This window comes from Miniopterus natalensis, chromosome 9 (genome assembly GCF_054644295.1).
Source record: "Miniopterus natalensis isolate mMinNat1 chromosome 9, mMinNat1.hap1, whole genome shotgun sequence".
NCBI classification, from domain to species: Eukaryota; Metazoa; Chordata; class Mammalia; order Chiroptera; family Miniopteridae; genus Miniopterus; species Miniopterus natalensis.
Genome location: NC_142089.1, coordinates 8217374 through 8232796, shown reverse-complemented (window position 1 = coordinate 8232796; position 15423 = coordinate 8217374). Strand labels below are relative to the sequence as shown.

General features: G+C 51.8%; 1 protein-coding gene across 1 annotated transcript in view; it reads right to left on the bottom strand.

Moving 5' to 3' along the window:
• Positions 1-15423, bottom strand: part of ACOT7 (acyl-CoA thioesterase 7) — a 72394-nt gene that overhangs the window by 15241 nt on the left and 41730 nt on the right. The window contains exons 7-8 of the mRNA XM_087820793.1: positions 7577-7693; positions 2040-2224 (exon numbers count right to left, since the gene is read on the bottom strand). Of these exons, the coding sequence (XP_087676919.1) occupies positions 2040-2224; positions 7577-7693 (302 nt within the window). The remainder of the gene's footprint in view (positions 1-2039; positions 2225-7576; positions 7694-15423) is intronic.

Sequence of the window (15423 nt, the reverse complement as noted above, 5' to 3'; positions counted from 1 at the left end):
ATGGCTGCTGCCACCAAAGAGCCAGGTGCTGGAGAGACCACCCCGCTCTGCCCAGGCTGCTCCGCTCCCCATTCCCTCACCCTATGGAGGGCAGGTGCTCCAACTACAGCCTGGAGTTCTGGGTTCCCCCGGCCCCTAGAAGAGCTACCCCTAGTGACAGACAATCTGGTTCAAGGAGGAGTCAGGAGCAGCCTGAACTGTGGCTTTTTCCACCCAGCTCAGAAAGCTGTGCGCCGGATCCACACCCAGGCTCCTCATGACTAGCTGTGTGACCTTCCACAAGTGCCTCAGCCTTGTGGTCGGGGTGGGGGGGGGGGGGGGTACTTGCCTGTGTAATGGGGGAGGGGGGCTGAGAGAACCAGTGGGACACGCTCCAGGCAGGGCACTTACCCTGACTGCCATTGGGAAGGAATTTGTGAGGCTTATTATAAAACCATCATGAGATTTAAGGGAAATCTGTAAGAGTCTTTCCTTCCTTCATTCATTCATTCCATACACAATTACCGAGTGTCTCTCAGTCAAGCATCCTCACCATCTTCCCCGTTCCCAGCCTTGACTCCTTGGCTGCCTCTGGTCAAGTTGTTAGGATTCCAACTCCTAGAACTCAACACTGTACCCCCTGCACCCCCCAAACCGGTCTTCCTGGGGGCTCTGCCTACTACTGGGCAGCACTTGACCCTGGCCTCCCAGCTTGAAGGCCACCTGCCAGGCACACTCCTCTGCTCCTCCGAGCACCCACATTGCCTATCTACTCCCTAACTTGGCCAGGCCTTGCAGACAGTAGGACGCACACATTTTTCAGAGAGCTCCCACTAAGTGCCAAGACTATTCCAGGCCCTAGTGGCCCATTAGGAGCAAACACATTCCAGGCCTAATGAAACTTGGTCCAGGGGGAAGACGGACTATCGACTAATGACCGGCTAACCTGAGTCCAGTGGTAGTAGGGCTCTGGAGATAGCAGGGCAGGTATGAGCCCAGAGGGTGACCGGGGGCACTCTGGATGGGGGTCAGGGGCTCCTGTGAGGAGGTGACATGATGATTTGGCCCCAAAGGTGGACAAGAGACCTGTACAGGGGCAGTGAGGGCGGGGAGCAGGCTGGGGTTGGGGGTAGCGGGAACTTGGATTTTGTGCTAAATGCACCAGGACCCAGAAGCTTTTAGCAGTGAAGTGACAAGATTAAATAGCTGAGAGATCACCTGGTGCTGAGGAAAAGGGTGTGTGAGTGTGAGGAAGGGAGGGACCAGGGAGGAGGCTGTGGTGGCCCCAGGTGCCATTCGGATTGGGCAGGGGTGGGAGTGAGGGGGGTGGGAGCCTAGGAAATCTCCAGGGATTGTGGCCTTGAGCAGTGGGGGACCTCAAGTGTCAACAGCTGACATGGGGGCTGGGAGGCTTGTCAAGAGGGAAGGAAATCATTAAGTGCTCAGTGAACCTAAACTTTTGTTTACCAGATAAATAAAACCCTTGTGAGGCTACCACCCCAGCAGCCATCCTAAAATATCCACATCCAGGAGCCCAAACAGCAGCCTTGAAATTGTGCTCACCTGAAATCTCAGGTGAGGAGCCCCAACTGTGGTGGAGTGAACCCTGCTGGGGGCTGTGACCCTCCAGGATCTGTACCCAGGCCAGAGACCCCCAGCTCTGTTCACCATCTCTCTGCACACCCAGGGCAGAGCCCAGCCAGGTGGTTGAGGCAGAGAAAGGCCACGAGGCCCAGACACCCAGCCCTGCAGGTCTACACCAGGAGACCATCCTGGAGAGGGTCCTCACCCCCACTCCAGCATTTGCAGAGTGGCAGGAGCCCAAGGCACTGAGCATACCCTTGAGAGGAGTGCTGATGACGAGGAACTCATAAAGGGGTCTCTCATCCTGTCTGTTCAGTCCCACCCCCATGGTCCTTTGAAGGCCCTCATATTTGACATGCACCACAGCCAAAGACACTGGTTCAGGATGTGGCTAGACAGGGGGCCAGTTGCCCAGAATAGGCTCATGTGACTCAGTTTCTCCTGGGAGCCCAGTGAGTGATGAGGGGGCAACTCACCACGAGTTGGGGCACCGGTAGTGGCCTGCCCTCCTGGCTCAGGGACACGTAGGTGAAGAAGGCACTGGCGGCCCGGTAGCGCTTCTGCAAGTTGTCCAACACGGGGTCGGCATCCACCAGAACCTCGATTTCCATGGACTTATTGCTCGTGAAGGTCATGCGCCCAGAGATGGTGATGACAAAGCCTGCAGAGCACAGACAGCAGGTTAGGCGACAAAGGCCAGGCTGGCGGGGAGAGCACAGAAATCAGCTGTACTGAGGACGTTAAAAGACACCTGGTTAGGTAGCATGGATCACTTTAATAACTATTAGGACATTAAAACATTAGTACCCACGAATATTTATCTTTCTAGTGAGCAGACGTACTTTGATCATTTATGGAAAAAGTTAGAGTTTAAGGGATCTTGGGCCACCACCTAGCCCCCTGCTCTGGGAGTGGCAGTGTCCGCTGGGAAAATGCCTCCAGTGACTCCTGGCCCTCAGGGCAAGCCTCCAACCTGTTTGCAGGTAGCCCTGTGGGAGCTGGATCCATCCCCCGAAGGTTAAGGTCAAGTCTGCAACCTACGCTGTCCAGGCTGTGGCCTTACTTGTGCCCACGGGAGCCGCACGGCTGCCCCACCACACTGCTCTGAGCACCACTAAAGAACCTTCCGCCCGGCCGGGCGTGGCTCAGCGGTTGAGTGTTGACCTAGGATCCAGGCGATCGGGGTTCGATTCCCGGGTTGCAGGCTCGACCCCCAGTCGGGGGCGTGCAGGAGGCAGCCGATCAATGACTCTCTCATCCTTGATGTTTCTATCTCTCTCTTTCCCTCTCCTTTCCTTTCTCTGAAATCAATAAAGATATATTAAAAAACAAACAAACAAACAAAAAAACGAACCTTCCTTCACTTCCCAGGCCCCTTCCAAGCTCCCTGGCTACAATGTTCCTGATGCCGGCCTGAAGGGCTCATGTGATTTGGCTGGGCCAAGCTGTCACACTGACTGTGGTCCTATATCCCTGAGCTACTGTCTGCACTTCGGCCCATGCACACCAGCCAGGCAGGACGTTGCCAGGCCTTCCTCTGATCAGTGGACATCTGCCTTCCTAAGACACACCTCGCCCTGTCCTTGGTCAGAGGCCCCAGGTGCTCACCACCTCCCACAGTCTCCCTTGCATATTACATGACATGGTCGAAAGTCATGTGTTCCCTAAGAGGGTCCCCGGTGTCCTCTCTCCCTCAACCCGACCCAACCTCTCTGCACTTCCCATGCCCCAGGGGTCATGAATATCGACCCTGGCAGTTGCTTCTTGACCTAGAGCCTCTCTCTGCCCCTCACCCTCCAGGTCATGAGCTCTTCCCTCGACTTAATCCCTTAATTTCACAGAGTCACCAAGGGGATGGCATGAAATGAGCCAGGTGCCTGGTAGCAGGAGGCGTGTGGTGCAGTCACTGTCATCCCCAGTGGTGGTGTTTTGGACCACAAGGCAGCACTAATCCTTGGGGCTTCCAGGGGAAGGGCTGACCCCTGGCTGTGCCTCCAACCAACATGTGGCTAGACTGCACTCCCCTACCATGGCCTCACTCTGGTCCCAGCTCAAGGAAATCCCTGCAGAGCCCAGCATACAATGCTGGATGTGGGGACATTTTAACACCTCCAGGAGCCCCAACATCCTAGCTCCCTGGAGACAGGCCCCACAGACATGTTTAGAGACCCTGGAAGACAGGTAAGTTGGGCAGCGTGGAGACTGTTAGGGGTGAGTGTGTGGGCAGGTTATAAGCGGGAGCAGTTATTCCATGTTATAAAGTTCCAGAATGTTCCATGCCACATTCAACTTCATACTTACAGGGAGTGCTGCAGGCCGGATACAGCCATATCTGGGGGAAGGAAGGCCACGTGGTCAACAAGTGGCATCACGTGGGTGATAAGGGTACAGAGTCATACACATAGCGCCCAAGGCACACCTTGGGGTCTCTCCTGGTAAAAGCCACAACTGGGACTTGTCAGTTTCACATTAGGTCCCAGCCCCTCAAGGACCCAATCAAGTTTCCAGCTTTCAAGCGTGTTCCCGCAGCCAGATGCCCAGTGTTAAAGCCTGTGACTGGCTAGATTAATGTTGTCCCTGTCTCTGAAAGGCGAAGAGATGGGGGTTAGGCTGTAGTTGAAATTTTTCTGACATTTAGGAAGGAATCATTATATTCTGTACCACAAGTGGCACTCAAGAGAGCGTTCTCTCTCTTTTTTCAGTTACAGTCTACACTCCATATTATTTTGTATTAGTTTCAGGTGAACATCATAGTGGTTAGGCAATTATATACTTTACAACGCGTTCTCCTGGTATTTCCAGTACCTACACCTGGTGCCACGAGTAGTTACTACAATATTACTGACTAGATTGAGGGCACTATATTTTTGTTCTTGTTTTTAATGCTCACAGTCAACCTAGTTCATTATTTGAAATAGTTTTTGATTAAAGTTAGATGTTTCTTTGGGTTTCTAACCTGGAAATTAATCATGAGCAGCCATGTATCTGACATGGCAGGTAGGGGGTGCTCATAGGGGGACAAGGCGAGGGGGCATTTCCAGTCCAGTTGTCCTTCAAACCAATGGCTGGCACTCAAAGTCCCTGGACTTGCTGTCCCCACAGCATGCCCTGAGGGTGTCCCCCATCCATGCCCCTTCCCAGGAAACTCCTGTGGGTTTCCTCTTGTGGGAAGGGCTTGCCCCTGCTTCCTGGCTTGTGATCACTGGGTCTTACGGTCACAGTGAGAGGTGCTGACAGGCATTGGCGGTAGCCTGATGGGGAGGAGGCAGAGGCGCTGTGGAGACCCTCAGGAGCGACCCCCTTACCCTCCCATTCCCAAGCTCACGGATGAGACAGGGTGGGGAAAAGGCAGAGCTCAGAAATGGGCAGAAGCCCGACCTGCCCTGTATCAGGTGCAACTAACTAACTAACTAACTAACTAACTAACTAACTACTGTGGCAGGTAGGACAGTAGCTCCCAAAGATGTCCATGTCCTAATCTCCAGACCTGTGAATTATGCGACTTGGCATGGCAAAGAGACTTTACAGGCATGATTAAATTAAGGACCTTGAGGTGGGAGGTTAGCCTGGATCATCCAGGTGACGCCATGTCATCATAAGGTCCTCATAAGTGGGTGAGGGAGGCAGGAGGAGAGGGGGGATGCTATGTGGCTGACTGTGAAGCTGGAAAAAGGGGCCACAGACAAGGAGTGGAGGGGCCTCTAGAAGCTGGAAAGGGCAAGAAACGATTCTCACCCAGAGCCGCCAGGAGGAACCAGCTTGCCTGCACCTTGATGTTAGCCTGTTAGAGCCCCATCAGACTTCTGACCTTCAGAACTGTTAGATAACACATTTGAGTTGTTTGAGCCACTAAGTTTTTGGTAAATTGTCACAGCAGCCATAGGAATGATCTAGGTGGAAGCTAAACTAGAGAATTTTAATGTGTTTTTCTGGGCTGTTACTGACACTCAGTTATAAGTAACTATCTCTCAGGAGAACAAGGTTGATGCCTGGGCCCAGGGCAATGCCTGCATTGCTCACGCCTTGTAGTGAGATGGCACCAGAGCCCGGGCTGGCTAGGAACTCTGACCCAGGAGCCAACTGCCCCGCCTCCAGGCTCCACCGTGGCCCAGCTCAGGGCTGAGGGTGGCTTCCAGATCAGAAGACGGGGACACCAGTCCCACTTGGCTGTGTGAGGGGTACATTACACAAAGCCTGGCACTCAACAGTGAGTAGTATTAGTGAGTGAGAGTGAAACAGATGAGAGTCTGCAGTGGGCTGCATCTGAGCCATAGCTAGTTTCTGTCTTTTAAATCACTGTTGAGCTGCCCGTAGGGGCACGACCCAGGAGGGCTGGCAGCTGCCCCACCGGCTCCCCCAGCAGATGGGCAGATTTCAGCAGCATGCCAGGGATTTGGAAAAGCACAGAATAATTAAAAAAATTGCTCTTACCAGGGCTAAGAAGTTGCCAAGTATTTCAAACTTTAAGAGCAGTTCAGCATTTAAGTTCCAAACAGACCCGTGACTGTGAACTTTCTTAAGAAAGCACGGAAACAGTGCAGTAACTTCGGTATTTCTTACATAATACACCCAAAGCCTTTTCTAGAAGACTGCTCATTTCCCACAGTCTACAGAGATCGCTTCTCCACAATAAAACTTCAGCTTTAGGTTTCCACACCCAAGTCTTCTAAAACCATTATATCAAAGGTTTCTATTTTCTCCCTTCAACTTTTCTTAAGCTGCCTTGGCATTTTAACATCTCAACTGAAAAAAAAAACAAATTCGGAAATGGAGCAAGTGACTTTACCAATGGCTCTCACAAGGGAGGGGCTGACACCCACATGGGCAAAGAGGCACGGAAGAAATTTTACCAACCTCACGATTTTGCAGAAGAGATAGCGAGCTCGTGTCTACAGAATTAAGCAGTGAGGGAAGGCATTTATAGTGGATTCAATGATGCCCCCAAATATAAGTCCATGCAGAACCTCAGAATGTGACCTTATTTGAAAAAGGGCCACTATTGATGTCACTGAGTTAAGGATCTTGAGATGAGATCCTCCTGGATTATCCAGGGGAGCCCTACTCCTGTGACACTGGCCCAGAAACGGGCCAGGCTCCACAGCTATTATGTTAGTTTGGCCCAAATTCCTTCATACACAAAACAAGGTGTGACCTGAGAAAACAGAGACGGTCTCTGCTCCCAGCAGACCCCAGGCTGGCTGAGCACGAAGGAGCACTGGGCGCCGGGCCACCCCTTACCCTTGCCACTTGAACAAAAGCCATCTGCAGTAGGATGTCTGCCAGGAATCAGGCTTCTGAAAAGGCCCTTTCTCTGTGTTTTGGAAAAGAGTAAACTTTTGGAAACGGAAAGTCTTTATAAAGCAGACCCCCATACCAGGTGCCCCGTGTCGTCCAGTTTGCTAAATTAATCCCTAAACAAAGCACTCTACTCGGACTAGAGTTCATGGTCTCCCTGAAAACTAACAACTCCTACCACCGGGGGCAGTCACGCCGGGGCCCTGGAGGGTCTGCGTGAGGCCACTGTGGCTCTGGACGCAGCATGGCTCTGCTCAAAGCGGTGCTTCTGGAGGCTGGCGGCGGGGAGAGTCAAGCCTGCCTTTCTTCCAGTTTGTCACCTCCCATGGCCCGGGACCAGTCTTCCCCTGGAGAGAAGTGTGTGCCATGAGACCTGCAGCAATGGTCACTGCCACTGTGAGCCTAGACTCTCAGCAGGGCTCTGCTCCCTCCGTTCATGGGGTGTTTTAAGAGGATGAGTGTGCCACTCTTTAGCAGGATAAAGGCTCCAATCATATTGGAGTGACAGATTTCACCAGATTGAAAAGTCATAGCAATGAACCCTAGGCTCAGGGATGCATCCACAGGACAGAGCACAAGACTCGAGCTTCCTGTTTCTCGTGGCAAGTGGGCAGACCCCAGGGCCCAGGCGATTCTGGGTATGAACCAAAGGCAAATGGTGCAAGGGACCCAAGCAGCCACAGGCACCCCCCTTCTTTTGTAGGCGGAGTTCTGTTACCTTTTCTGATCTTGTCGTGAAAGTTAATGGCGTCCACAGAAGCTGTGACTATGTTGGTCTTGCAGTGACGTGCGGCCACGATCCCAGCCACCTCGTCCATGAGCTTCATGGTGACACCTGTGCAGAAAAGAGGCGTGTGGCAAATCAGACATGGGAAAGGGGAGACTACTCCCCATCATAGAAACAAGGCATAAAAATCAAAACCTTCCCAATACCCACCAGTGGGGGCCACACAGCACTGGGGGGGTGGGGAGCAGGGTAGGGACACAGGATCAGGGACCAATGAAGCTCATGTAAACTTGGCTTCCTCAGGAGCTTTTGAAAATGACCCCTGCTGATGTTCTACACCACTAAAAAAATGACAATCCTTTTTCCTAACCTCTACAGAGATCTTATCCTGCCAGGAAAGTTTCCTTACTGGGTGGCTGCTCCAAAGTCTGATCCAAGTGTTGGTGAGAATGTGGTGGAATCAGAGCCCTCGGACACTGCTGGTGGGGATGGAAAATAGTGCAGCTGCAGCCACTTTGGAAGCAAGTGGGAGTTTCACAAAAGGCTCAACGCAGAGCTACCATATGACCCAGTAATTCCACATCTAGGTATACACCCAAGAGAACTGAAAATATGTGCACACACCTGTATGCAGATCTCAAGACAGCATTTCTCACAATAGCCAGAAAGTAGAAACAACCTAAATGTTCATCAACTGATGCATGGTCAAAGGAATGAGGCCCATCCATGCAGTGGAATGTCATTTGGCTATAAAAAGATACAAAGTACTGACACGCTATAATGTGAAAAAGCCTTGAAAACATGCTGAGTGAAAGAAGCCAGAAACAAAGACCAGATGTTGTATTATTTCATTTATGTAGAATGTCCAGAACAGGAAAACCCAGAGACAGAAAGTAGATTAGTAGTTGTCAGGAGCTAGGGGATCAGGGGGAAGTGGGGAGTAACTGCCCACAGGTACAGAATTTCTCTTCGGGGTTACAAAAATGTTCTAAAATTGATTGTAACTCTGATTACACTAAAAATCAACGACTTGTAATAGGTGAATTTTAAGGCATGTGAATTACACCTCAATAAAGCTATTCTATGAAATAAACACAACCAAAAAAAGTAGGCTCATGGAAGGCCAATGTGTCTTTAAAACCCCAGGCTGCACACGTGTGCTTTTGCGCCCCCCTTTACTTGATGGAATCCCGCCTGCACACCTGCTAGTCCGCCCACCCCCAATTTTGCCCCTCCAGTACAACACAATAGTACACTTATTTCATATTTAAAACTTAAAGCATATCATTAAGTTGAACTACATGAAACTGCCAAGATTCAACCTTTTTTTTTTTTTACCTATAAAAGCAGCAAAGTGATATTGATCAACCTAACAGCTACCAGAAATCTTAGAAAGTCATGTAAACTCACCCTAGGATACAGAATGATTTCTAAAAATCTAGAGAAGCAGAAAACCAGACCCCATACCACTCATAAAAGCCAGGCTCACAGGGAATCCTGTTTAGGGAAGGGCTCACAGATGAAAATGCCAGTGGGCCAGGCAGGTGACCAGGAGGCTGGGGGGGCCTGCCTACTGCTCACCCTCTGCTCTCAGGGATTAGGGACCCGAGCTACCAGCCTGGAACCCGCATGTTTATGAGGCATCTACCGATTTTTAGACATTGGATTAATTAAAACTCTCTACAATATAACAAAAAAGAACAGAGGCTCCCCCTGCAGCGGCCCAGAGCCTCACACAAATATCTTGGAAGATGCTACTTCAAAGGAACATGGGAGGCAAGGAGGGCCACTGTCTTCTCTCCACTTGTCTGTACATTTGAGCATTTCCAGAATAAAAAGGATTGTTTTTAAAATTAGTGTTCTTGATTTTTAAAATTATGCTTTTATTAGAACTCAGAAAGTACACTTGACCCCTTCTCTGCATTCCTGAAAGGCAGAAGCTGTTAAGAATGGAGGAATAAATGGAAGAAGTCAGAATCAGCTCCTTCAAACTGGGATTTTGCCCCATTTATGCAAAATGCTGTAGAGATTCCACAGGGGACTTCACTGTTACTAATAATACTGCAGGACTGGAGTGTGCCAGCAGCATGGGCTCTGGGCCCAGGGCAGGCGGGGAAGGCGAGAGCAGCTGGGCGAGCTCCTGATGCCAGACGCCCCCGTCAGCCCCGGTCCAGCACCCAGGCCATCTGCATCGCGTGTGACCTGCAAGCAAACACCTGGTGGGGACATGCCCTACAGACCCTGGCCAATTCTGAACCTGGCATACAGCACTCAGGAAAGGGGAGGGAGGGAGGGAGGGGGGAGGGGGGAGGGAGGGGTAAGGGGGGGAGGGGAGAGAGGGGGGAGGGAGGGAGGGAGGGAGGGAGGGAGGGAGGGAGGAAGGAAGGAAGGAAGGAAGGAAGGAAGGAAGGAAGGAAGGAAGGAAGGAAGGAAGGAAGGAAGGAAGGAAGGGTGGGTTGACCAGCAGATCACAGTCAACCCCAGGCAGCAGCTCCAATGGCAAGCTGTTGGGCCCAAATTTGGGCAACAATCTGGTTCAGTGACATGTGGGACCAGGAAAAGGCTGCTTACCCAATCCACAGAAATCCAAAGCCAAGTGATCGAGGTCACTTGTCAGAAAACAAAACTGATATTCCAAGTTATCTTGCTATGTCTGTTGGTGGTGACATTTAAAGACAGCGCCCTCCCAACCCTGACAGCCAGCATGTGAACGTGAGCTGGAGGACAGAGGAGGGAGCTGTGATTAGCTGTAAACCTGACACAAAGCACCAGCGTCACAGGGAAAGCCCGGCACTCATGGACTGAGCTCGGGGGCTTCTAGTCAGCATCAGGGGTGGATCCCAGCTATCGGGAACAGCAGTGGGCGACGAGGATGGGCAGGACTGCCAGCACTCACCCTGCAGGACACAGAGGTCTGGAAAGAACTGGGTCTGCTCCACAGGACAGGACCTGGGGGGCGGGGCCCTCCCACTGGCCAGCTCACTTACTTCCATTCATCTGTACCTCCCGGGGAGGCCACAGTGGCATCAGTGGGAAGTGACAGCAAGGTAGATTTCAGGGCTCACTACGTGGAAAACTCAAGTGTTGGTCTTGAAAAGGGTTCTGGCCCCTGTGGTGTTTGAGGGAAGCTGTGGGATCAGAGATAGAAGCAGGAACCTCTGCTGGAGGAAATGGGCCTCGCTGGAAACCTGCCTGCAGCTCCTGGCAGCTGGTCTGTGTGTTATACACATCTCAGCGTCGCTGCAGTGGACTTGGAAACAGGGGGATCACCATGGTCCTTTGGGGTCCTGTGGTAAAGTGAGTTCAGGTGGCTACGTAGAAGGAAGGCAACTGATCTTATAAAGCCAAAGTGATAATAAAACGTGGATTCCTACCCCCCTCTTCCCTCTGCTGGGGAGGAATACGCCTGGACCTACCAGCAGGTGGGCTGGTTCTGGGACATTCTAGTTAACCGTTGCTAAGAGAAAGTGACAGTTCAAATTGCCTGTGCAAAAATTAAAAATCCACATAACCTCAGCCCATCATGACATGTTTGTAAAAATTACCATAAAATACAGTATCTATGACTGACACAATATATTACAATTGAAAATGTTGATCCAAATGTCAAAAGTGGGAGCTCTGGTGGAGGCCTCCGGCACAGCTGGACAGTGGCTCCCGTGTGCCAGAAGCATCACAGATGCAGCGGGCCGGGGAAAGGGTGCCCACTGTATTTTATCCCTCACACGCTGTATGAGGGAACTCGAGAAAGTCACAATTAAATCTGCCTGCTACTGTAAGAAAATCAATGCTTTCCCTGTTTTGGACAAGGTGGCTTCAGCAACGTCAGAGGCGACCCTGACAGGAGGAAGGCGTTTGGAGCAAGCTCCAGAGATGAGAAATGAGAGAGTCAGAGGGTCAGGATGCAGACAGTGTCCAAGGTGCTAAGTCAAGAAGAGAGTGGAGGTGCAGGGGCAAAGGTGGGGCCAGGGCAAAGAAGGCGGGTCTCCAGTTGCTGCCCCTTGGGGGCTGCGTCTCCCTAGATGTGTGTGACATGGAGTCCCAATGACCTAACAGTCACTATGCCATCATTCTTTCCCATGGCAGTGAGCTTCAGAGCTCAGCACCTGCTGGGTCAGCAAGGCTGCCCTGGCTGTAGGGCCCCCAGCATAGCCAGCTCCTCCCCCAGACCCTCCCAGACCTTAGAGCTGGAGGCTCTAATTGACAACCTGATTTCAGACTCCTAACTGCCCAGGACAGAGAGCAACTCTTCCTGGACTCTTTTCTGAAAAACAGCTGGTTCATGCTCACCCTCACTGTGCCATGCCGTCATTCGCTGCCCCAGTGTGACCCGGGGTGGGGTACAGGCGTGGTCCAAACTGACCAGGCACTGGTCTGATTCTGGAGGCAGAAGTACTCCAGTTTAGGGGTCACTGACCCCTCACAGCATGTTCTGGCAGAGCAGAGTGGGTTCCCCTGCAGACGTGTGGCCGCCACAGGGCACCACGGAGCCCGGCCTCTGAGTGGGCAAAGCCCCACCTGGCAGCTCAAAGAAGGACATAGGGGCCATGAGCCCATGATTCTAACAGGAAAGCTGCCAACGGTTCAGGACGCAGCCACCTGACAGCATCAACTCCAGCCATCTTTCCAAAAATTCCTTTCTTTCACTTGGTGGACACTGGAGCTTCTTAAGGACAAGAGAGATCGTGATCTCCAGGAAATGAAAGCCTGACATCACCACTGTCTTAAGAGGCAGAAAGGGCTTAATGTGTAAGAGGAACACTGATGAGTCATAAGGAAGGTGAGGAGGTGGCCTCCGCCTGGGGAGAGGGGCTCCGAGAAGCACCAGGGCAGACGGGGTTTGGGCTGAGCAGCAGCACAGAAAGCCAGAGGCGTGTTCAGGGAAACCAAGTCACAGGGTGAGTAAAGGGAGCCATGAGCCGTGAGGCTGCACTGCATCCTGGAGGCAGCAAGGAAGCCTGTGGTCTGCGAGCCCAAACTGATCTGGCAGTGGGGGGATCGGGGAGCAGAGACCTCACAGGTGGGGGCCCCGGACTTGACAAAGGGGGTCTGAAGACAAGAACGCAGTCAGGCACCTCCTACTTCCCCTCCCTCCTCTCTGTGGGTGGATTTCATTACTCTTTTTCCAGTCCCAACACTTTCAGGTATTTTTAACTTTTCTTTTTAAGTAACTCAAGCACCAAGCTACCCACTTTTCTCTGAGAACATCTCTAGCCGTACCCCAGTGTCAGTAGGAAGCATTCTCCTTTTGACTGTTTTCTAGAAAATTCAGAAGTCCAGATTTTACTCTGAGCAGGAGTCATTGGGAAGAATGTCTAGCTTTTAGGAGGCTAGGTTCTTGCTGTGGATGTTTAGGCCCCATGGGGCCCACTCTGGGGGATTTACAATTAGAATCCTCTCTGAGGTCACGTACACAACCATTTTTTTAAATGCCCCACTGGATAGGAGGGAAAAGCACCTGTTCTTCATGTAGAACATTCTCTCCCCTCTTTATCTGTATCTATAACAACAGTAATAAATTAGGCAAAATAAAAACTATGAACATAACTCACCATTATTAGTGCATCCTATGTGCCAGTTGCTTTGCCTGTGTTACCTTGCCCCCACCCCGTCCCAGGGAAACTGAGGCCCAGGGAGGTTAAGCTGCGTGTGTGGACCGTTTCGGGGCTGGCATGGCATTCTCCCCGGGGACACAAGCAAATTCCAGGCTGCGCCATTGACACATCAGCTTCACAGGTTGTGAGGAAAATGGCGAGAGGGGAAATCAAGGGAGATCATGTCCACCGGCCACCGTCCCAGAGAAGGAGCCCATGGCCACCGGAGTTCTAGGAGACGCCCCAGCAGGATATAAACAAGTCAGTGCTCATGGGGAAGGTCACAGAAGCCACAGGGCTGGGTGAGTCACGGGGAGGAGAAAGCCCAGGACAGTCACTGGGGGAAGAGTTACACTCAGGGGCAGGTGAGAGGACCAATCGAGACTTGGACATGCACCCAGACGTCCTCACCAGCAGTGGGGAACCAGCTGGGAAGTGCATTGCCATGCAGGAGCAGAGCCTGGGCCAGGCATCTGTGTCTCACCCGGCTGCTCGGATGTCACCAGTGTGGGACATCATGGTTTCAGAGAGTGTGGCGTCAGGAAACCAGGGGGGATTTTAGGGGTGCAGTCAGTGGTGTCCAATGCCCTCAAGAGGTCGAGGGAATGGGGTGTGAGGACATGGTCACTGCTTTCTTGAGACAAAGGCACTCTCTAGCCATGAGTTTCTGAGGGCCCTGGATCATCAGAACCGCCCAGAACCTTGGAAACCAGAAGGTGATGTGACCAAGCCTCTACGTCCTGGAGAGATGCCGCACCAGCAGAAGCATTTCACACATGCAAGTTCAGAAAAACTACCCTTGCGCCCACGACAGAAAACAGCTCATTAGTTCCTCCCTTTCTTCCACAGCAACTCCAGGGTTCAACAGACACACGCCTGCCAGGCTACACCCAGCCTCTCAAGCAGATGTGGCCAACGGGGTGAAAGCACAAGTGTGGCTGTGGTTTGCTGGAGGGCCCTCCGCTGCCTTTCAGCCTTGAGCCCTGACACAGGAACGTGCCGTCGTGGAACACAGAGAGGGCAGCCCCCAGGGACGACAGAACAGGGCAGAGGGAGCCCGGGTCCCCAACTCCACGGAGCTGACAGATCAGCCCCGGGCCTGACGACTGCATCGTTACACAGGACACAGTATTTGCCTCTCCTGTTGAAGCTGCTGCTGACGGCGGCCTTTAGCACAGCAGCTGAGCATTTATCCTGGTTAATACTCTGCCTTTCGCAGAGCGAGCAGAGCAACCTGGAGGAAGGGCGGAGGGCGGATCTCCCCGGGGCAACGCTGGCACCCACAGCTACCTGGCACACAAACTGTATGAGAAGCGTTGAAAGAGCTGCTGTGGGGTGGGAGGCTTGGTGTTCAGAGAGTGGTAAATGAGGCAGTAACGAGCTACTGCAGTAACAAAGCCACACAAGCCACGTAATCATAGTGCCCTTCTTGGCTCAGCACAGTGGTATTTACACAGCATAAGCCTGGAATTTGCAAACCAAGAGACATTCTGGAGCAGCGAGTCCCGTACCAGAAGCCGCAGCTAAGGCTGCGAAGTGGGACGGCCGGAGGGGCATCTGTGTTTTGTCAAAAGCTATCTGGACCATTTCCACACAATACTTTGGTTTAAAATAATTTTAAAATAAAAAAATAAAGTGCCAAAGAAAAATCCAAGGCTGCTGAAAGTTCAGAAGTGAAAAATTCCCGTGGAGGATGCCTGGCGTCCGGCCTGCGGCTAACGCCCAGGAGGCCTCCCTCTCTCAGGGTCTGGCCACAGCTGCCCACACTTGGGGACCGTGCCTCTTCTCATCATCGCCTGGCTGGCCATGAGCAGGGACTGTCCCAGGCCACATGGAAACAGCCGACGGAAGGCCAGGCAAGGAGAGTCCCAGAGGAAAGAAATCAGAGTGGACATCTCAGGAGCCAACAGAACAAGAACAAGACCTTCAAGAAAATGAGTCAAGTGAACAGGTACAAAAGCAAACCCCACCTTTTTACCAAATTACCAAAAAGGAACATTTCATGATATAGTTAAAATTCGAGACAGAAAAAACAACTTTGAAAACAAACATGCCTGCAAACCAAAATCATAAAAAGTTGTTTTTTCTATTTCAGGTGAGTTTTAAGTGCTATGCATTTTATACGCTGCTACCTTACTGAATTCTTCATTATCAAGTTATTTTTATCCCTGGATCTCGGTTCTCTGGGTGTTACTGTGCCATCTGCAAAGACAGACAGCTTTACTTCCTTTCTGCCAATTCCTG